Source organism: Macrobrachium nipponense, chromosome 3 (assembly GCF_015104395.2).
Source record: "Macrobrachium nipponense isolate FS-2020 chromosome 3, ASM1510439v2, whole genome shotgun sequence".
Lineage (NCBI taxonomy): Eukaryota > Metazoa > Arthropoda > Malacostraca > Decapoda > Palaemonidae > Macrobrachium > Macrobrachium nipponense.
The window spans coordinates 123,322,454-123,345,720 of NC_087202.1; the positions used below are offsets into that span (position 1 = coordinate 123,322,454).

A 23,267-nucleotide genomic window follows, 5' to 3' on the forward strand; every position below is an offset into this window, starting at 1 on the left:
ACTTGTCCTGTATACGACCTGCATGGCGAGATTCTTAACAGCTGATTCGGGATGTCAAATGACTCACCGAAGTCATGAACTAACTCGTCTCTTTGCCTGAATTCTTGAAAGCTGCAAATGAATCGAAAACTCAATGAAGGTGAAAGTTGATTTTGAGGGCGCAAGAATTATGCTCGAAGGAAAACTGGTTTAAGAAGATTTCAGAGAATCGAGCTAAAAATGAAAAGGTGAATGGGATGAGTTTCACGAACCAAGAGATTGTCTACGAAGTAAGGAAGTAGTAAGTCGGAAGGAAATTTGATCTGTGCCTTCGAAGTGAAAAGAGAATTTCGTTCAAGAGTCTGGACGTAGACTAGAGTTTCACAACAAATAAATGAAATCACCTTGGAATGGCTACAGGATTGCATACAATGGCTGACATCACCTGAGCACATTTTAAGTATACAAAAAGAAAAGTTGGGTCCTCACCTAACATTTGTGTTTATATATCTATGATACACACACATATTATATATATATATATATTAATTATAATACACGTAATAAATTAAGTATGATATATCTATATAATAATATATTATTTATCTATATTATATATTATTATATATTTATATAATGTATGAATTTTTTATCACATCACCGTGAATCATATACACGCATTAAGCCACAAATGTCCTTTAATGTCAAATTCGCTCTACCTCGGAATTAATATATTTTCATATATGTTAACCGAAGGGGAATAATTATTTTAGTTGATAACAATTTCATCCTCTCGTGGATTCGAACCAGCAATAAACGACATTTTTCTTCACCCATCCTTCTCCGCAACACCAAGCACCTCATGTGGTGCACTGTAGGCATTACTTAGAGCTCTTTGCAGCGTCCCTTCCTTAGGGCACCTAGCTGCAGCAGCCCCTTTCATTCTCTTTACTGCAACTCCGTTCATATTCTCTTTCTTCCATCATACTTTCCATGACCCTCTCCTAACAATTGATTCATACTGCAACTGCTTTAATTAAAGGTCTTCGTCCTGTTACACCTTTCTAACCTTTTTTTTTTCACTGATTATTTCCGTTTCAACGCTAAATGAGCTCATAGAGCTCATACGTCTCAGCGCTTGGACTTAAGCCTAATTACTTTATTCTATTCTATCCCATTCTCTTTCGCATCGTAGTTATTCCATCCTCCACACAGCGACGTAGTATTCGACTTCTGTCATCGTCAGATTTGACACCTTATCTCATCAGACGTTCATTGATAAAATGCTACAAAGCGAATCAAATAACCGCACTTAGGACACGGCTCTCTCTCTCTCTCTCCCTCAGGCGCACTGTTTCAGTGCAGCCTCGTCCGACGGAGGGTCTACTCTGCTCTTAACCTCCCTGTCTGTCATTTTTCGAACGTCTTCAAGTCCACAACTGATTTTCCTCTCTGGTAAACAGTTCCAATAATTTTCTCACGATGTCGACCACCCTGCAGGCGGAACCCGAGAGGAGACCTCGAGGGGGATCCGTCATAAGGTAAGTTGCTATTTTTATTTCTTATTTTTTTCTAATCTCTGTACTATTTATTTATATATCTCTTGATTTTGCTGTAAGTCATTCAGCGCTGAAAGGGAAATCGAGAGTATAAAGGATTGAAAGGTGTAACAGGAGGAAAACCTTTAGCAGATGCACTATGAACCAACTGCTAAAACACGTCTGATAGCAAGATGGAAGAAAGAGAATAAGAACGGAGGTACAGTAAAAGGAATGAAAACGGTTGCAGCTTGGGACCGAAGGAATGCTGCGATGAACCTTAAAAGTAATGCCTACGGTGCACTGCGTGAGGTGCACCTAATTTGCTGAACTTTTAGCATTTCCAGAAACCAGTTTTTTACGAACAGTTAATCATGTCTTAATTATCGCTTGAGTTTCTTACCATTACTGACTCTTATTTTCATGGAAAAAATTCTCTCCTAACTGATAAATTTGTATTAATTTAAGCAAAGACTAAGGAAGGAAAAACTTTGTTAATAAGATGTGAGGTATGATGTCAGAAGGCATGAATATAATAAACTGCATTAAAGTAAAGACTATAAGACATAGAAAAAGAATTCCATTTTCATTTATATTATATTGAGTATACACACACACACAGACACACACACACACACACATATATATATATATATATATATATATATATGGATATATATATATATATATATATATATAATATATATATATATATATATATATATATATATATATATATATATATATATATATACACACAACATATACAGGCAGTCCCCAGGTTGCATTGGGTCCGGGTTAAGTCGTTCCGGACTTAAGGCACTTGCCTCATGGTGCTGTTAACCTGTTTTACAGCGCTGTAACCCGGACTTACAGCTCTGTTGCTATTTATTCCCATTATGATTATGATGATTTGGGTTAAGGCGATTTTCGGCTTGCAGCGGCCAGCCGGGAACAGAACCCCCGGGGACTTCCTGTATATATATATATATATATATATATATATATATATATATATATATACATAAGTATATATAAATATATGTATACATATAGTTTATACAAGCATACATACAAACATTCATTGTTTTTCAAAGCTTCCACTTTGTCTTTCAGCATGGTGGAGTCCGAAAAACGGTCCAGAGGAACGTCCATCATAAGGTACAGTGGCTGTTTCTTTTTGTAATTCAGTTCTGCTCTTCATCTGCCCCCATTTTATTTCCTATCCCCTGTAACTTACTTAGATAATCCTTCCAATTATTCCTAATTGCTGTAGGTTTAAAGGACAGTCATGCAAAATAATGAATTAAGTGTTTGATAAAGAGGGAAAATAATGAAATAAGTGTTTGATCAAGAGGGGAAATAATAAATTAAGAGTTTGATCAAGAGGGAAAATAATGCATTAAGTGTTTGATCAAGAGGGAAAATAATGAAGCAAGTGTTAAATTGAGAGGGAAAATACTGAATGACGTGGTTGATCATGAGGAAAAATAATAAATTCAGTATTTGATCAAGAGGGAAAACAATGAATTCATTGTATGAGTAAGAGGGAACCAATGAATTCATTTGTTGGGAAAAACTCTCTATTGCGAGAGTATATATAACAATCTAAGGGGTCCACAATAATAAAAAGAAATGTTGCGAGTTCATGTATAATTTTAAAACTCTTTACAAAAAGCTTTCCAACCCTTCCCTGGGTTCATCTTCAGTCCAAATGAACAATTAGGTATATCATGTACTGAGGTGAATTTAAAAATAAACAAACAAGAGTCGTTGAAGATTGTTGACACCGGTCGTTAGCTCGTTTATGAACCAGGTGATGAAGAAAGAGGGCAGTTAATTCCAACTAAGTGATTTCCTCTCCCTTATCAGTCCTTCTGGCTGCAATTCTGTTGGGTCTACAATGATTGTTGCAACGTTGCAGGAAGTCCTTCATCCGAGGGCGTAGATTGGGCACCGTAACCAGACTCCCCTGGGGCAGCGGTTACCTGGACAGGGAGAGGCAAGGCGGAAGCAGCATCAGGAGAGGGAAAAACAGAGCCTGTCCTACAGTTAAAATCTTTTAAAAACATACTAGTAATATAAAAATTAACAAATGGGTCTTCGTTGACAAAAGACATGTTTCATTTGAATGATTCTCCTAAACTTATAGCAGCTCCCTCGACTAGTCGTCTGACATTTACATTGTTACTTATAAAGATAATTTTAGCCTCGTTCCAGTTGGATCTATGATCATTACTGAATGCATGTGCTACTATTGCTCTGTTTTGTGAATGTAGTTCATAAGTTCGCTTGTGTTCGCCCAAACGTATATCCAGTCCTCATCCACTTTCAAGTCTTTTGTCAACGAAGACCCATTTGTTAATCTTTATATTCCTAGTATGCTTTTAAAAGATTTTAATTGTAGGACAGGCTCTGTTTTTCCCTCTCCTGATGCTGCTTCCGCCTTGCCTCTCCCTGTCCAGGTAACCGCTGCCCCAGGGGAGTCTGGTTACGGTGCCCAATCTACGCCCTCGGATGAAGGACTTCCTGCAACGTTGCAACAATCATTGTGGATCCAACAGAATTGCAGCCAGAAGGATTGATAGGGGAGAGGAAATCACTTAGTTGGAATTAACTGCCCTCTTTCTTCATCACCTGGTTCATAAACGAGCTAACGACCGGTGTCAACAATCTTCAACGACTCTTGTTTGTTTATTTTTAAATTCACCTCAGTACATGATATACCTAATTGTTCATTTGGACTGAAGATGAACCCAGGGAAGGGTTGGAAAGCTTTTTGTAAAGAGTTTTAAAATTATACATGAACTCGCAACATTTTTTATTATTGTGGACCCCTTAGAATATTATATATACTCTCACGATATAGCCAGCAAATGAATTAATTGTTTGATCAAGAGGGAAAAAATGAATTAAATGTTTGATCAAGAGGGAAACTAATGAAGAATTCATTGTTTGATCAACAGGGAAAACAATGAATTCATTGTTTGATCAACAGGGAAAATAATGTATCAAGTGCTTGATCAACAGGGAAAATAATGAATTATGTGTTTGATCAACAGGGAAAATAATGAATTAAGTGTTTGATCATCAGGGGAAACAATGAATTATGACACTTAATGGCTGTTTATTAAGAATTTTTAGGACAGAAGAGAGAGAGAGAGAGAGAGAGAGAGAGAGAGAGAGAGAGAGAGAGAGAGAGAGAGAGAGAGAGAGAGAGAGAGAGAGAGAGAATACTAAAAATAGCTAGAACGATATTTCCCATCCAAAATATTGGTTAAGTTCTCTTTCCTTTTGAGTAATGTCAAAACTTGATTAGGTTTCAGTAAAAGCAGATGTAACGTTGCAATAGACTTTGGTTAATATAGGTTTCAGTGTCTCCGTTAATGATCTAGATTTCATAACGTTCGATGGATTTTGCAGAACGATAATGTTTACCCCATATACTATAATGAAGCAACGTAGCTATGCAGGTATTTGAGTTATGCAAGAAGGTAGAAAGGAGCAATGAATTGGCAATAGCAGAAGTCGACATTTATTCTACCTAGTAACTTCTAAAGGCCTGTCCACACTAGGAAACATTGTTTGCAAACAAAGTTTACGAACGATGTTTGCAAACAATGTTTCCCGTCCAGAGCTCAGCTGTCGTCAGGATACTTATCGGTGCAGTAGCCTCTGTATTCTGCTTGGCCATTTTAATGCACTCGAGGAGGGATAATAAGAGAAAGAAACAGAGATGGGTAGTAAAGAAGTGTTTAGAAAAAGGAGCGTGTCATGCTGACTTGCTTCTGGCAGAATTTAAAATAGATACATATATATACACGTATACATACATACATACATACATATATACATACATACATACACACATACATATATACTTACATGAGTCATATCACATTACCGTGATTCATATACATACATCGAGCTACAAAATGTCCTTTAATGTCTAATTTGCTCTATCTCGGAATTAATATATTTTCATATATGTTAACCAAAGGGGAATTCTTTAGTCAATAAGAAATTTGTCGGCTCACGGGCGCGAACCATCGAACCCAACAAATATCAAAGGACATTTGTAGCTTGATGTATATACATACATATATACATATATATATATATATATATATATATATATATATATATAGACATATATATATATATATATATATATATATATATACATATATATATATATATATATATATATAATATACATATATATAGATATATATCATATATATAGAACATATATATATATAGATATATATATATATATATATATATATTATATATATATATTATCTAATATATATATATTGTATATATATATATATATATATATATATATATGTATACTCTATATATATAAGCATATACATACATTATGCATGTGTATATACACATACACACAGAAACACTAAATGTTTTCCATTCTGGATGGAAAAACAAATATGCGGTAAAAATTATTGCAAACTTTGTTTGCAAACATTTTTCCTAGTGTTTACAGGCCTGAAGAATGCCTATTAAAATCAACTGCCTGTAATCTTAACAAGATATTTCAAGAGTAATGAAATCTGGTAAAGAATATGCTCTGTATGGCTAAATATTTCCAGCATCATTGAGTAAGATAACGATTTATATATATACATATATATATATATATATATATATATATATATATATATATATATATATATATATATATATATATATATATATATTGCAAATGGAAACTTGAAGAAAATCATCAGTTTTATTAGCTTAAAAGGACGGCAAGAATCATCAGGAATTATTGAAGGAAACGCAGGCTGTCGTTATCGATTAAACTGTTTTTCGACCTTCGTGAGGAGGCTGTGCAGGTGATAACGAATTTATCTCGATGTACTTTCGTTTTCTTTACGAAAAGTAATTAGATAGTAAGGCGTTTCAACTAAATCATTTTTTTTTTAAAGTGTACGAATATTGAGGCGTTCGTTAGGAAGAAGTGAGATGAGGTAAAAGGGAATGCAGAAAGAAGAGATACCAATTATTAAAGAAGTAAAAAAAAATATATAGAGATAAATAAATAAATAGCTGAAACTCCATAATGTGCGTTGGCCAGATAAGATAACAATTAACCTTTCAATTTCTTGTTCGCTGGAATTAGAAGTTTGTGACCCATATGTGTGAATATAGAAATTAATTATATTAATTTTACTTGACACCTGCATGATAATATGAAGATAAGAAGAAGCAGAAGAAAAATATGGAGGACTGTAAACAATAAGAGAATTACTTATCAAATTCTCTCTCTCTCTCTCTCTCTCTCTCTCTCTCTCTCTCTCTCCCTCTCTCTCGCTCTCTCTCTCATTAAGTTAGATTATGATTTAGACTTACATAATTCTATATAATCTAATCGAGGATTAATCGCAGTATGAAGCGAAATATCTCCTCTATTTTTGGGTCCCGGTTCTTATCTAATCGAAGACATGTTTTCGGTTTTGTGGAGGTTATAAAATAATATGATACTATGGTCCCATTTTTTAATGTGTTTGACTTCGTGGACTTTTTCATTATGGAACTGGCGAATAATATGCCCACATAAATATACGTATAACTGATTGCGTGAATTAAGGCAAAATAGCCACTTATGGCAAAGGAGCGAAACGTGGAGTGGTTGCCAGGTCTTTCGATTCACTGTCCTTTCCTCAGTCTGCCAAGTGAAGGATCTTCGTGGCTATTGCTTTTATTTGCACATAAATGTATATATATATGTGTGTGTGTGTCTGCGTGTGTTGAGTGTATGATGCATGCGAGTAAGCTCACTCAAGTGTAAATGTGCGGAATATACTGGTAATCCGACGATTATTTTGATATGATAATGGTCGCTTCCACAATTCCACTTGAGATAAACTAAGAAAAACAAAAGAGGGACGAGACGAAGTCTTCTAAAATTTATCTGCCGTGACTGAGGGAGACTATGATTAACTCCTTGATTAGATTAATAAAAAAAAGAATTATGTCAGACTAAATCATAATCTATTTTACTGCGAGTTTAGATTAAGAGAGAGAGAGAGAAGAGAGAGAGAGAGAGAGAGAGAGAGAGAGAGAGAGTATGAGACTATAAGTCACAATAAAGTTGATTTTACAAATTCCGTCTGTAATTATCAATAAGGAACTAATTCCCCCTGGAACAGTAAATAAAAAGGTTAGTTATCAACTTCTCTGGCCGATGCACGTTTTGGAATTATGGCTATTCATCCGTTTATTAATTTATTTTTTTCGTATTTCTATGTTTTATCTCTTCTTTCTGTATTTCCCTTTCCTTCCTCTTGCTTCCTAATAATGAACACCTTAATATTCTTTGGAAGCTTGAATCTCAAGTCAGTGGCCCCTTTGGTGGGCTTGTCCCATATGCATAGGTTTCTTCTACCTAATAATAATAATAATAATGATAATAATGATAATAATAATAAAAATAATAATAATATAGCGTTGAATTAGTGGAACGGACGAAGGCAGAACTCCGCAGCATAGATCAGAAAACTAGGAAACATATAACAATACACAAAGCACTACACCAAGAGCAAATACGGACAGACTATACATAACACGAAAGGAAGGAGGAAGAGAACTACTAAGTATAGAGGACTGTGTCAACATCGAGAACAGAGCACTGGGGCAATATCTGAAAACCAGTGAAGACGAGTGGCTAAAGAGTGCATGGGAAGAAGGACTGATAAAAGTAGTCGAAGACCCAGAAATATACAGACAGGAGAATGACAAACAGAACAGAGGAATGGCACAACAAACCAATGCACGGACAATACATGAGACAGACTAAAGAACTAGCCAGCGATGGCACATGGCAATGGCTAAAGAGGGGAGAGCTCAAGAAGGAAAACGAAGGAATGATAACAGCGGCACAAGATCAAGCCCTAAGAACCTGATATGTTCAAAGAACGATAGATGGAAATAACATCTCTCTCATATGCAGGAAGTGCAATACGAAAAATGAGACCATAAACCGCATAGCAAGCGAATGTCCGGCACTTGCACAGAATCAGTACAAAAAGAGACATGATTCAGTAACAAAAGCCCTCCACTGGAGCCTGTGCAAGAAACACCAACTACTTTGCAGTAATAAGTGGTAAAGCACCAACCTTAAGGAGTGATAGAAAACGATCAGGCAAAGATCCTCTAGGACTATGGTATCAGAACAGATAGGGTGATACGTGCAAATAGACCAGACGTGACGCTGATTGACAAAATCAAGAAGAAAGTATCACTCATTGATGTTGCAATACCATGGGACACCAGAGTTGAAGAGAAAGAGAGGGAAAAAATGGATAAGTATCAAGACCTGAAAATAGAAATAAGAATGATATGGGATATGCCAGTAGAAATTGTATCCATAATCATAGGAACACTAGGCACGATCCCAAGATCCCTGAAAAGGAATCTGGAAAAACTAGATGCCGAAATACCTCCAGGACTCATGCAGAAGAGTGTGCTCCTAGAAACAGCGCACATTGTAAGAAAAGTGATGGACTCCTAAGGAGGCAGGATGCAACCCGGAACCCTGCACTATAAATAAATACCACCCAGTCGTATTAGAGGACTGTGATAGGCACCCCACCCCCAAAATAATAATAATAATAATAATAATAATAATAATAATAATAATAATAATAATAATAATAAAATAAGACAAGGGTCACTGTGGGCTTGTACCATATGAGTAGGTTTCATCTACTGAATAATAATAATAATAATAATAATAATAATAATAATATAATAATAATAATAATAATAATAATAATAATAAAGTCAAGGGTCACTATGGGCTTGTACCATATGAGTAGGTTTCATCTACTGAATAATAATAATTAATAATAAAATAATAATAATAAAATATGAATAATAATAAAATAATAATAATAATAATAATAAATAATAATAATAATAATAAATCAAGGGTCACTATGGGGCTTTACGGCCATAATGAAGTAAGGTCATCTACTGAATAATAATAATAATTAATAAATAAATAATAATAATAATAATAATAATAAATGCATTATCGTAATTCTTGAGCATTGCAATCGTTAGCAAGGTTACGTAATATGGTAATTATAAGATAACGTCACAAAATAGATGAGATCCGATAAAATTAGATCGCAGTAAACGAAGGTCTCTTTATCAATCTGATCCAGAAATGCCTCCACTGATTAGCCCGATTTCAGCTCGAGGGCAGAGAACTGGCCACCCTTTTTTTATTTTATTTTTTTTTATTTTTTTTAGAGAGAGAGAGAAATGAACGCGGAGAGCAGAGTACTCCTACGAACGCAATGAGAGAGGCTGAAGGTTCCGCTCCAGGGGCTAGACGGGTAGAGAGAGAGAGAGATTACGAATGTGCAGATATCCTCCTTGGACATTTTGAGACGAGATGGTTGTGAAAATGTTCAGGATTGAAATTAAAATTGTCAATGAAAACAGGAGTCAAAAATGCGCTGAAGTTTCTTCGGTGCAATCGAGTTTTCTGCACAGCGTATAATGATGTATGAGCCATGCCCCATGAAGCTTTCAGCCACGGCCCGGTGGTGGCCTTTCCTCTATCGTTGCCAGACGCACAATTATGGCTGACTTTAACCTTAAATAAAATGCAAACTACTGAGGCTAGAGGGCTGCAATTTGGTATGTTTGAAGACTGGTGGGTGGATGGTCAACATACCAATTTGCAGCCTTCTAGACTCAGCAGTTCTTAAGATCTGAGGACGGACAGAAAAGGCCGGTACAATAGTCTTCTTTTACAGAAAACTAAATGTGGATCCTAAATGTGGAGGATTCAAAAGCACCAATAGAACTTTCCTACTGGCTTTCGCTCAGCAATTTTCCTCTGCCCTTTGCTCAGTTAATTGGGTGCACAGACTGCGGGGTAACTGTATGTTGATCAATTACTTATTTTCTTTTTGAATTCCGTAGGCATTTCCAGCCATTACATGCACCGCATAACCTTGCTGAGATTAAGAGTGAGGTAATAAACCGACTCTCTCTCTCTCTCTCTCTCTCTCTCTCTCTCTCTCTCTCTCTCTCATTATTTAGCGATTAGTAAACAAATGATCACTTAAGATTATATTCTATCGTCATGGGCACGGTCTACTTATCGTATGTGATATCACAAGACAAGACGTCTCCTTGAAATACTTTACTTTTTGAGTATTTCAGTCGGTATTAATCTCCTCCTTATCTGTGTAGGTATGTGTGTGCATGTGTTCTATGTGTAAGTTTATTCACATGAATCTTGGTTGCAGATTTGCAAGAAAATCTTGGGGAAAATGCAAATAAGTAAAAGAGACTGAAAATCAGTACCAATCTCAACCATATACGGTTTCCTCGGGATATGCATTTCTGTAGGGCCTTGGCTCTGCTCCAGCCGCCCCCCCCCCTCCTCCCCCCCCCACCCCCAACAACCCGCAGGTGGGAGGGCCAACTCTGTTCATTGTCATTTATATGAAGGAAATGAATGAGACCACTGGATCTGTATACATAAATATATATATGCATACATGTATGCTCTTGAATTATTCTCTATCCTTCGCCGATGCACTGACATCCTAATCTTAATCTGCGAATAATAACTGCCTGCCTCTGCTTGCTCCCTGCTGCTGACAGTGTGCCACTGTAAGGAGTCTGATATTCTCCTTTGCTTTTCATGATGCATGTTATCTTACTAATAATAAAGAGAGTGAAGTCCTGACGTCAGCTATTTCTTTACTGCTCTGCTGGTACAGAGGTTAGTGACGTGACATGCCGCTCAGTTGTCGCGAATTCCTGCCTCTCTCACAATCACTGCCTCACCTATCATGATCAGTTATTGCTGCTGCAGTCTTTGGCGGTGGAAGGCTGCAACCAACATTCTTTGGAAGCTTCAATTTCAAGTCAGTGGCCCCTTTTCTTTGGTTATTACTAGAGACGGTTTTCGCTATTAAAAAAAAAGAAATCGTCGTTCCTCAATAAAGAAAAGTTGCAACTTGAAGAGAAACATGACTGACTCGTAAACCGTCCACACAAGGGCTGGCGGGCGATGTCCCTCAAACCCACATCCTAATAAAGGCGTTGGCACCTTTCGTCTAACCCGTCATCGAAATGTACGTGAATGATACCTGTCCTCTGTTCAATGAGTATCGGAGTCAAAGAAAAAAAACGTGGCCTTGAAACTCCATTCTTTAAAAGGGTGGTGACCTCGCTGAAGGTACAAAAGTGAACGTTGGCAGTGACCACAAAAGTTTGGAGCTTCCTTTATACTGACCCTTAAAGGTTTTAACCCGGTACGTATGCATGTTCAGTACAAGCCCATTGGGGATGACCGTCAGAATACAAACAAAAGACTGTCAATATCATCAAGATATTGACCCCCAAGAAATATGAGTCCTAGATAACGACCAGCGAACTCTGCTGGGGGTCGCTATGTAGGAAAGATTTTAAGAAATTTTGCTTGAACAAGTGTCTTACTCAGTGGGAAAACATCCTGTAGATGGCGTTGGTCCTTGCAACATTTCCGTTTCCTGTGTTTTTTTTTTCCAAGTTCGATTGACTGAGAAAATGTCCTTTTCTGAGAGAATTCGCGTTGTTTATTTTACGGCAAACAGATGTTTCTCATGTAGCCCATTGAAAAAAAATAGCATCGTGAGAACCAACGTAGCAAATCTTTTGAAACATCACCGAGCGAATATTTGGCGCTATTTGGAACTTCTTTTCATTAAGAACAAATTCTTAGACATGATCGTCTCCCGGCTAAAGTTACGTAATGGTTCTATTTAGGGAGGACATTTGGCACCCCCCCTCCCCAACCTGGGCCCCTTCTCGCAGAAATGATTATGCTTTTATCTAATTCATTACTTACTTATTTTCTTCAATGTGTTGCAAACGGCAAAGACTTTTATAAGAATGTTATGGTCAAACTTGATCCTGCAATTTCCAAAGAACTTTGTAAAAGGTTTAAATTTCCAGGAAACGAGTAGGTTGAAGCATTCTTCTCTGTATTGTCCTCCTGGCATACATACTGCGATTTCTACCGCTCAGGATGTCAGTCCTTCGTTAATGACTCTGGAATAAAGTTGAAACCGGTCACGACCTACACGAGTCTTGTATTCTTGACACACACACAACACACACACACACACACACACACACACACACATATATATATACATATATATATATATATATATATATATATATATATATATATATATATATATATAATATATATATATATATAGATATATATATATATATATATATGACTGGTAAAAATGGTCTGTTACAACAGAATTCCATCTTTATAAAAGGAGCCCATAAAAACGCCAAATATAGAGAGAAAATACTATATTTCTGAGACTGCTGTCACTCTCATCAGGTAGATGCTGTCTCTACCTGAAGAGAGAGACAGCGGTCTCTGATATATTATGGTATTTTCTCTCTATATTTTGGCGCTTTTATGGGCTCCTTTTATTATATATTATATATATATATGTATATATATATATATATATATATATATATATATTATATATATAATATATATATATATATATATATAGTACTAATATATAACTTATGTGTGTGAGGGAGAGCACGTCCATATACGGATCAACCCATATCAGTTACTATATGTCCACCCCATCGCGAAAGGAAAAAGTATTTTAACGTGTCACAGCACTGAACACCGCGCGAAGGAGAAACCTCCAAATTTGTGCATTGTTTTCTGGGTGTGTCGCATACCGCCCATTACGTTCACGGCCAGTCTGATCATTTCAGGGCAAAGCCGCGAACGACCAGGCCCTTTCCCTAGGCACTTTCCATATGCGGGGGAGAGGCGGAGACTGTAGGCAGAAAGGGTTGATTGTATAAGCCAATTATCTTTCCCTTTCATTCGCGGTTTCTTCCTCTTTCCTTGTTTGTCTGTCCAGCAGTTTTCGGTTGGTGTCTCTTCACGTATTCCACGTCTCTGTCTTGTTTTCGATTCTGGGGGAGGATAGTCACTTAGAGCAGTTATGTATCCTCGTTAGTGGGCGGGTGGAAGGCCTCTTCAACAAGTTTGAAATCATATACATAATGTTAGTATGCGTGTATGTATGGAGAGTGTATATGAACAGTTATTGTATACAATATATATACATACATATATATACACCTAATAAAAGGAACCCATACACACACGCACACACAACAGGTATGAAATCATATACATTTGTTAGTATGCGTGTATGTATGGAGAGTGTGTATGAACAGTTATTGTATATAATATATATACATACATATACACACACATTATATATACATTTAGATATTTCATACATGCAAATCCTTTAGATATTGCGACGCCAGTTTTAGTAACCATAATAAATCGATTTCATATTTACCGTTCATGTCATGGCGTTGTGATTATGTTCAATCAAAAATTTATTTCTTTATTTAACCCGAGGCTTTATATCTCCAACATCCATAGAATACAAGGGCTCATACTATTGCTTATTCCATTGCAACGAAATTATTGAAAAATGTCCCGATAGTAGAGGTTTCGCAAGAGGTCATGTTTGTAAGGTTGAAACGCTTCCCGTAGGCCACACACTCTCTCTCTCCATCGTACAAAGGAAAGAATAACATACCTATGCAGCGGCGCGTCCTTGTAGGAAGCAATCAGAGAGGCCCACTGACTTCCTTACGTTCCTCCCAACAGCAATGCCATCTCGGGCTTCTCCGTCCAAGTCAGAGTATTCGAGGACAGCCGTCTCAAGGGCCTCACCTTCACGATGACCTCCTTCTTCATGGTGGCGCAGATGGCCGGGGCTGGCTTTGTGGCTCTCCCGAGGGCCCTGGCTGACACAGGTAAGTTAATATACAGTACAATGGCAGTTCTGACCTGTTCACATATATGTCTTTCTATGTCCATGTTTATTTATCTATAAACTATTTGCAAGATATGTCATTGTATGACCTATCTATATGCTGTTTTATTCACCTGTACAAATACTTATATCACTTATTATTCACCTGTACAAATACTTATATCACTTATAAATAAGTTTGATTTCTACTGGATAAGGAGATGAAACTGCTGAGTGGCTTTGAGCAAGTTAAACCAATGGCGTCTCTGACAACCAACTGACTTACAATTTCCTCCCAATTCCTGAAAGGCTGGCTGGGAATACCCATGATGTTGATCTTCTGCGTGAGTGTGGGGTTCGCCGGCAGCAGGCTCGGCAAATGCTGGCTCATGCTGGAGGAGAGATGGGACCAGTACAAGGAACCAGTGAAGCAGCCTTACATGGAGATGGCCTACAGGAGTCTGGGGATTGTCGGAAGGTGAGTCCGAAAGGAGGACACAGACTCGGGGCGCTGAATAACATCTTGATGCAATTTGCAATTCTCCCTAGATATCAGATCTCCCTATAGCTTCGAAGTTCCCTAAGGTATTTATGTATGATGAGTGGACGGGGTTCGAACCCATGGTTTTTGGGTCTGATACAGAGACCACAGGGACATATCCTTTCGGCTGGTCGGGGAATATGCTTATATTTACAGTTTCAGCTCAGTGTAAGTTATTCCCAGGCATTTGGGCTTCAATGCCTGTGAGTGTAAAAACAAGTCACGTCTATATAAATGACAACACCATACATATATATATATATATATATATATATATATATATATATATATATATATATATATATATATATATATATATATATATATATATATATATATATATTTATATATACTTGTTACGTCCTCGCTCTCTCTCTCTCTCTTCCCGAAGACGGATAGCCCTGGCCGCTGTGCTCTTCAATCTGTACGGCAGTACGACCGTCTTCATCATCCTGATCTCGGGCATGATGGTTGCCATGGGCGTGCCCCTGTCGACCTGTGAGCTCGTGTTGATAGTGGGCGTCGTCTTCATACCCCTGACATGGCTGGGAACACCGAAGGATTTCTGGTGAGCGAAATATTTCACGTGACTTTCAGTGGTAGTTGTGTGAGGTTCGGTTGAAGGTAGTCGTAGCTGGATGGAGATTTGTAGCTCAAAAGGAAACTCAGCGTTATTTTCTTCATCTATTCTTTATCTATTTATTCAATTTCTTTCTTTATTTAGTTACTTTTTCTCCTTTATTTATTTAGATATTTCCTTTATTTATTTTCTTCTCATATACAAACTTTTTGGACATGTGTCCATGGACAGGTTCTAGGGGCAAGAAGGACACAAAACCTTGTAGAAGTAGAGACTGAGAGAAATGTACTATAGTTCCATACCTACCACTATTTGATTTCTTTAGACTGAAGGCAATTTCAGGCTGTTTATCAAGTGAGGACCCATATTTAAAGCTTGGCGTATAGCCAAGTTAATTACTATTGAGAAAACTGAAAACGGACATCCATAATGCATTCAACTATGAGGCTAATATTATCTTTGATTATAATTTCAACTGAACATATTTCAGTAAGCATCATCACCCGTAAAACTTCTTATATTTTATAAAATGCTCGATGTCACATCAGTTATTCTGCACTGCTAAAAGTTTTTCAATTGCAGTCCCTTGTAAGATGTTACCTTTGGAGTTTAATCTCTTTTGGAACTATCAAGGAGCGCTTGTGATTGTCAGAAGTCCGTCATTGTTTCCACAGGATTGTAAAGAAATACAGTAATTTCATAGCCACCTAAATTCCCATGGGTGCACAAAGAATCAACTTCAAACAACTTCTATGGACATCTGTGCCCTAATCCCTTCCGTTATATCGTACAGGCAGACGGCCGTGATCGCAGTAGTGTCTACAATCTTTGCCTGTGTGACCATCATAGTGATGATCGTCTTGGAAAAAGAGTCTGTCGTGGACCCCTGGTACCCGAACCCGACAGCCATCAGCCTCTCGCTAGGATTTGCGGCCATCCTCTTCGCCTTCGGCGGGGCTGCCGTCTTCCCCACCATCCAGAATGACATGAAGGACAGGGCTCAGTTCGGCAAGAGCATCATCGTGTCCTTTGTCAGTAAGTCACTGAACTTCTTGGAAGGTTCGATGTTTGCTATTCTCTAAAATGCAAAATTAAAGAAATAACAAGGAAAAATTGTGCAGAAGTTTCCTCAGCGCAATAGAATTTTCTGTACAGCCGCTACAGCATATAATTAAGTCCATCGAAAACAGGTCTATCTTTCGGTGGTCTCGGTATAATGCTGTATGAGCCGCGGCCCAAACACTTTATCCACGGCTTGGTACTGGCCCAGCCTTTATCGTTGCTAGAAGCACGATTATAGCTACATTTAACCTTAAATAAAACCAAAACTACTGAGGTTAGAGAGCTGCAATTTGGTATGCTTGATGATTGGAGGGTGGATGATGAACATACCAATTTCCAGCCCTCTAGCCTCAGTATTTATTAAAATCTGAGGAGAACAGAAAAAGTGCAGACGGACACACAAGACCACCTCATTGGTTTCCTTTTACAGAAAACTAAAAAGGTTGAAATATTCAGTTTCTTGTAAGGAAACGTTCGTGATTTTCTCTGCCCATGCGGCTCTCAGTCCCACGTTCTAACCCTTTATCAATTTTTTGTTTTTGTTTTTTGTCTTTTGCAGTTATTCTGTGCTTGTACTTGCCCTTGTCCGTGTCGGGTTACGTTATACTTGGAAACGACGTGGCGGATAACGTGTTCCTGTCTGTCTCCATGGGGATCGCCACTCAAATAGCCATTGCTCTCCAGATCATCAATCTTCTGAGTTCCTACATCGTCAGTTTTAATCCAGTGGCCCAGTCCTTGGAGGAAATGCTTGAAATACCGAATGGTAAGGTTTACCTCCTTTGCTTTTTACTTTCTAGTTATTTTCTGTACTTCCCACTCTGCTTTGAATGAAGATAGGCGAATTGATAACAGATCTCTGTCTGCATTTCCCATCATCTTCTGTTACTACCCTCGAATAAACACCTTAATATTTTTTGGAAGCTTGAATTTCAAGTCAATGGCCTCTGCAGTGGGATTGTTCTATGTGGATAGGCTTCATCCTTTGAATAATTAATAAAAATTATGTAATATCAGATAAGATTTCCATACATGACTGAGACACCAGTATTGCTTAACAATCAATTGTGTAAATGTGTACAAGTAGACAGACCTTTTAGAATAATCTAAAAAACATTTTAATTCAGCAAATATATTTGTATATGTTATACCTATCTCGAATCATTGTAGGAAATAATTGTTGGGCGACTTATCAAAAGTAACCGACTTTCCCCTAAGACTAAATCACGATCCTTGTATCTACATTCCACCTGACAGAATTCGGCTGGAAACGGGTCCTCCTAAGGTCCGGTCTCGTCGTCGGCCAGATCCTGATCTGTCTGGCCATCCCGAGTTTCAGCAAGATCCTCAACCTGATCGGAGGCTCCTGCATCACTCTGTGTACCTTCGTGTATCCGCCTCTCATGTACATCAAGCTCATGGATATGGAGGGCCCTTGGCCCAAAAGGTGAGGACTTGCCTGCTCTGAATGTGGTACCTCGTGGTGACAGGTTTCTGTTTCCTAATGTTAGCAGTTGTGACTCTGGACCATCATCGACGGATGGTCTCTTGTTTGCCATTTTTTCCTAAGTTGTATTCTGACAGAGATCTTTCACAAATTCACATTCACAATTGATCCCTGATCCCCTTTTCATGCCAAGAGAGAGCAACCAGATTCGCTGAACAGCCTCAGCGCTCTAGAACTTCTCCAAAGTTCCAGAGGTCCTTTGTTCCTCTCACCACAGGACTGTGGAACAGCCTCCCTTCAGAGGATGTCGTGGAATTGGAACTTCTCATTTTTATCTATCTTTTTAATTTATTGTTTCTTATCAATAATTGAGATCTCTTTCTGTATTTCCCTTTACCTTTTCTTCTTCCAAATGAACGCCTTAATATTCTTTGGAAGCTTGGATTTCAAGTCAGTGGCCCCTGTGGTGGGCTTGTTCCATATGGATAGGGTTCGTTTTCTGAATACTAATAATAATAATAATAATAATAATAATAAGGTTTTAATAATACTGAATAATAATAATAATAATAACTAATAATAATAATAATAATAATAATAATAATAATAATAATAATAATAATAATACTATTCCAGTCGAGTAAAATGGAAAGGAATACAATAAAATGCAGAGTTTCTTATCCAAAAACCGATGTCCAGATGTTCACATCATGTTTGTAATTGATTTAAATATCAATTTCCTTTGCAATGATACATCTTTCGCCTCTGGGATAAATATATGAAGAAAGGACAATGCCAAGGTTACCATAGCTCTGGTTCTTAACCCCCAACCTTGATTATGACCGATTACCACAGACGCTGGAATACCCCTTCTTTTAAAACAATTCGTGGATTAATTCTACGTACTGTTCTCTGTGTGTTCTCACGCTTCAAAGAGAGATTATGAATTTATCCCTTTGTTCTTCACATGCTAATGTTAGGCTTCATAGACAATACATATAGAAAAGAATAGATTTAAGTAAAAACCAATAATTCGGGTCAGCCCTATGAGAGCTGATAATCAGCTCAGTGGTCTGGTAAGGCTATTTAATAATAATAATAATAATAATAATAATAATAATAATAATAATAATAATAATAATAATAATAATAATACCACATGTAACATTCCTGAAGGCTCTCAGATCAGGTCGTGAAAATGTTCTACCATACTATGCCAGGAGGAAAAGACGGTTTTTCGACCTTTTTTCTGTACTTAACTACATTAGAATTTCTAACGTGGTGTCCTTTTTTTTCAGGGAAATCCCTTTCTGGGAACGGGTCTACTTAATCGAAATCATGATCGTCGGGGTCATCGGCGGCATCTGTTCCACTGTCTCTGCCCTGGCAGCCATCTTGGCCCCTGGTTCCTTCGCCGAGACCTGCTTCACCAACTTCTTCGGCGTCATAGAATGAGGCGTCAGCCAGCAGCGCCATCGAGCAGCATGCATGACGTCACAGCCTCCCACAAGATCAGCAAGACCCCCTTCACACTTTCCACGTATTATTGTATCATTCGAGTGTTTGTGGAGTTGGCGACCCGTGCAGGACTTTATTTTTAGGTGTCACGCATGAAACGTCAACAAAATCCTCACACAGATTCGATGTTAGTGTCTAATATGAAATATCTTTGCGCCATTCATTTTGAAACTGCATGAATTTGACTCGCAACTTTTAACTAGATTCTTACAAAACGAGTGACATTATAACCTCGGATTTTTTTCACTTCCACATCCACTATTATGGTACAACCTTCCTATTCTCTTTGGTGTTCCCTTTTCATCGCCATTATTGGATATTGAGTCATTTTCATCATCGCTTCATTTCACTGACTCTCCATCGCCCCTCATCGTATCGGTATGGTCATCATTAAAGTTGTGATCCACTTATAGAATGGATAGATAAGACCTTTATTTATCACAGAGATATTTCATTTTCCTTCATGAAGCTGAGAGTGCATCGAGACACAACTATTTTGTCATTTTCTCTTCGACGTTCGATTTTGAGTGAAGAATTCGAAATTGAAATATATATTTTCAACTTTTCCCCCAGCCATTCGGAGGACTTGACCAAATTTGAGCAGGTTCAAAACTTAGACAAACTGGGTGAGAATTTGAGAAGGCAGGATTACTGTAATGCTGCATGAATCTGCAGCTTCTACCACTATCAATGAAAGATTATTCAAACAGTGTCATTCACAATGAATGCGTCTTCTGCCAAGTTATTCATACTACGTTTCTGACCTACTGTGGTGTCTGTATTAAAAGGCAATCTCTGGAAAATGAGATGAACCTGGATTTGGTTAAGGCTTGTTAAGTTCTTATTATTATCTTTTTTAGTTCACAGAAAACCTAATTACCTGGAATACATCTACTTGCTACCTTTTATCATTTTTCAACATCAGACCATCAGACGTATTGAAGGGTATTCCCTTACTATGTTAACCATTTCCTTGATGAGGGTCGGTTGTAAGTAAAGGTTTAGTTAAGATAAAGGGAATCCTCAGCTCCAAACATAATGCTTTGCAGGTAACACATATGAATTATTCGAGCTACAAATGTCCTTTAATATCTAATTCGCTCTACCTCGGAATTCTTATCTTTTCATATATGTAAACCGAAGGGGAATTTTTTAGTTGATAACAATTTCGTCCTCTCGTGGGTTCGAACCATCGCCCAGCGGACAGAGAAGTCCTGATTTATTCCCTGTCCGCTGGGCGGTGGTTCGAACCCACAAGAGGACGAAATTATTATCAACTAAAAAATTCCCCTTCGGTTTACATATACGAAAATATATTCATTCCGAGGTAGGCGAATTAGATATTAAAGGACATTTGTAGCTCGAATAATTTATATGAATCACTATGATGTGATAATTATTCATATGAATTATATGTAATACGTGCATGCATTCATACATGAGACAAAGTCCCACGAATATTGCATACGCCAAAATCTTGTCACAGGAGGACATCAGAGATTTCTTTTGTGAGCGCATGTTTATAAGCAGTTAACCTTTATTTTCAATGGAGGTTTTGAGGTTTTATCATCATCGAAATTACAGGACTTCCTGAGGGATATGCTATGTGAGGAGGTAAAGATATCCTTATTCAATGACGGTATCCCGTAACTGTCAGTACGGTACTTTTGCGCTGCAATTATTGTCAAGTTGTCCTTTTTCAAGTTAATGACAAAATGGAGTTAGATAGAAGATATATATATATCTACTGTAACCTTTAGTCTGCTTCGTCGGTTAACCAGATAACTCAAAACCAGAGAGACTTAAGGTTTTTCAAAGCCATCCTATTATGTCTGAAACCAGAATGAGCTCTGTGCTCTGAGATGCCGCTGCTCCCGTCTTCCCCGGTCCTCTGGGATTCCCGAAAATCTCTCCCGGTTTATAGCGTCCTCGGAGACTCTCGGAATGTATCTCACTCTCGGTTTTCTAGCGACATTCCTGTCTTTTGCTTTCTTTTTTCATCTAGTTATTGAATGTTACTCTTGCGAATAGGTACAGGGTCCTGCTTTTTCAATTTTACTATCGCTAGTGTTAGAAAATATACTCAGCTCTCATATCATAATGACACTCCACGCGGCACCCTCCTGTTGAATTCTGTTCCTCGCGGCCAGTCAGTAAACTGAGAGACTGGTAATAGTGATCTTACTATTTTTACATTTTACTATTGAAATGGGTCTCTATCCTTTACTTATTATAATAATTTCACCTTAGATATTTGTTTTTCCTAATGACATACAAAAGAATTCTACAATCAACTCCTTTATTAGGCCATTCAGTATATCTTAGTTTTACAAACCGCTGAGCTGGTTAACAGTTGGTTACCTAGCAACGGTACCTACAACTGAATATAGGAACCGAACCACATTACATCGAGAAATTCATTTCTAATCTCCAGAACCAATCCCTCTGAATCCACGATGGCAGAACAGGAAGTCGAACTCGGGACTGCCGAATCGGTTGGCGAGCACGTTAACCACTCGTCCAACGAGGAACCATATTAAGCTATTACTGTATAGTTTCGATATACCAGCTTACTGAATGAACATTGAATTATTTCTTTATATTTAAGAAAGAGTTTAAAAATTCATGATCTATTTCCCAGCTGCTGAGATAAAAGATGAAAGATGTCTACTCAAATGATATAACCAAAGAAATATGGCTTGCGAATCCCAAGGCCAAAAATATCAAAAAGATTTGGCTCAGTTTTACAGGATGGGGCAGAGAGGAGGACGACCAATTTTGAAACTTTCGCAAAACCATTAACTTTAGTTTCAAACAAATCCTATCGACATCACTGTGTTCACGTTGAATTAGCATCTGACAAATTTAAGTTTGGAAAACAATAGTATCCTTCCTGTGGTGTCCGTTTTCATTGATGCATTTCTGAAGGCGTTCCTGGAAGTTGGCCTCCTCCACTCCTCCAGCTTTGCTCTGTCAATTTGGGCAAGGTGACCGCCTCATTTCCAGGTTTGGTGACACTCCTTAGCCCTTTCAGTCCCCTGATTTGTCCATTTGTGATTATTTCTTGTGGGGATACCTTATGAGCATAAGCCCCGTACACTGGAAGATTTGAAAGGAGCTATTCGAGTGGAAGTTGCCCAAATTGACAGAGCAAAGCTTGATAGAGCGGCAGCCCGGACCGTTGAGATACAACGAACTAGATACCGACTGTAACCCCTACCGGTATTTAGGAGTAGACTTGTAAACTGTGAAACTGACCGTCTGCCGAAAATATATGAGTGGCTTACTTAACAAGCACCACTAATTGCTCGTTAGATTTTGGGTCTAGATCCAATATATGAGATACCAGATGAAACTAATATATAATATATCTGCACACTCTACTGATTATAGAATGACCAGTGACAGACATTTTGGAGGGTGGGTTCCCCCCTGACAGACGCACTGAAAAGGGGGGGTTAATTGGATCTAGATCCAACTTAGGAGATACCGAGTAAAATTTACACTACAGTAGCACTGCACATCGTAGAATACTGTGGTGGTAATGACAGACGTTTTAGTGGGTGGTTACCCCCTGACAGACGCCCCACAACGAGTGGGGAGGGGAAGACAGGATCTGCATCCAACATTGGAGATACCAAGTAAAATTTGTACTACAATTGCTCTGCACATCCTAGAATGCTGTGATGGTAATGACAGACATTTTAATGGGTGGTTACCCCCTGAC

At 37.8% G+C, this 23,267-nt stretch overlaps 1 protein-coding gene across 1 annotated transcript; it reads left to right on the plus strand.

The window, feature by feature from the left end:
* Nucleotides 1–1,308: 1,308 nt before the first annotated feature.
* Nucleotides 1,309–19,983, plus strand: LOC135222023 (uncharacterized). The gene is made up of 9 exons (XM_064260149.1): nt 1,309–1,520; nt 2,634–2,678; nt 14,245–14,393; nt 14,702–14,870; nt 15,325–15,501; nt 16,307–16,548; nt 17,135–17,341; nt 17,833–18,022; nt 19,321–19,983. Exons 1-9 carry the CDS (start codon nt 1,462–1,464, stop codon nt 19,475–19,477), a joined length of 1,395 nt encoding a protein of 464 aa, XP_064116219.1. The 5' UTR covers nt 1,309–1,461; the 3' UTR covers nt 19,478–19,983.
* The last annotated feature ends 3,284 nt before the right edge of the window (nt 19,984–23,267 follow it).

Excerpts from the sequence above, each read along its gene's own strand:
- LOC135222023 (XM_064260149.1), top strand. The coding sequence starts at position 1,462 with ATGTCGACCACCCTGCAGGCGGAACCCGAGAGGAGACCTCGAGGGGGA. Across the intron at positions 1,521-2,633 it reads CGAGGGGGATCCGTCATAAG|CATGGTGGAGTCCGAAAAAC; the intron begins GTAAGTTGCTAT and ends TTTGTCTTTCAG. Across the intron at positions 15,502-16,306 it reads GGAACACCGAAGGATTTCTG|GCAGACGGCCGTGATCGCAG; the intron begins GTGAGCGAAATA and ends TATATCGTACAG.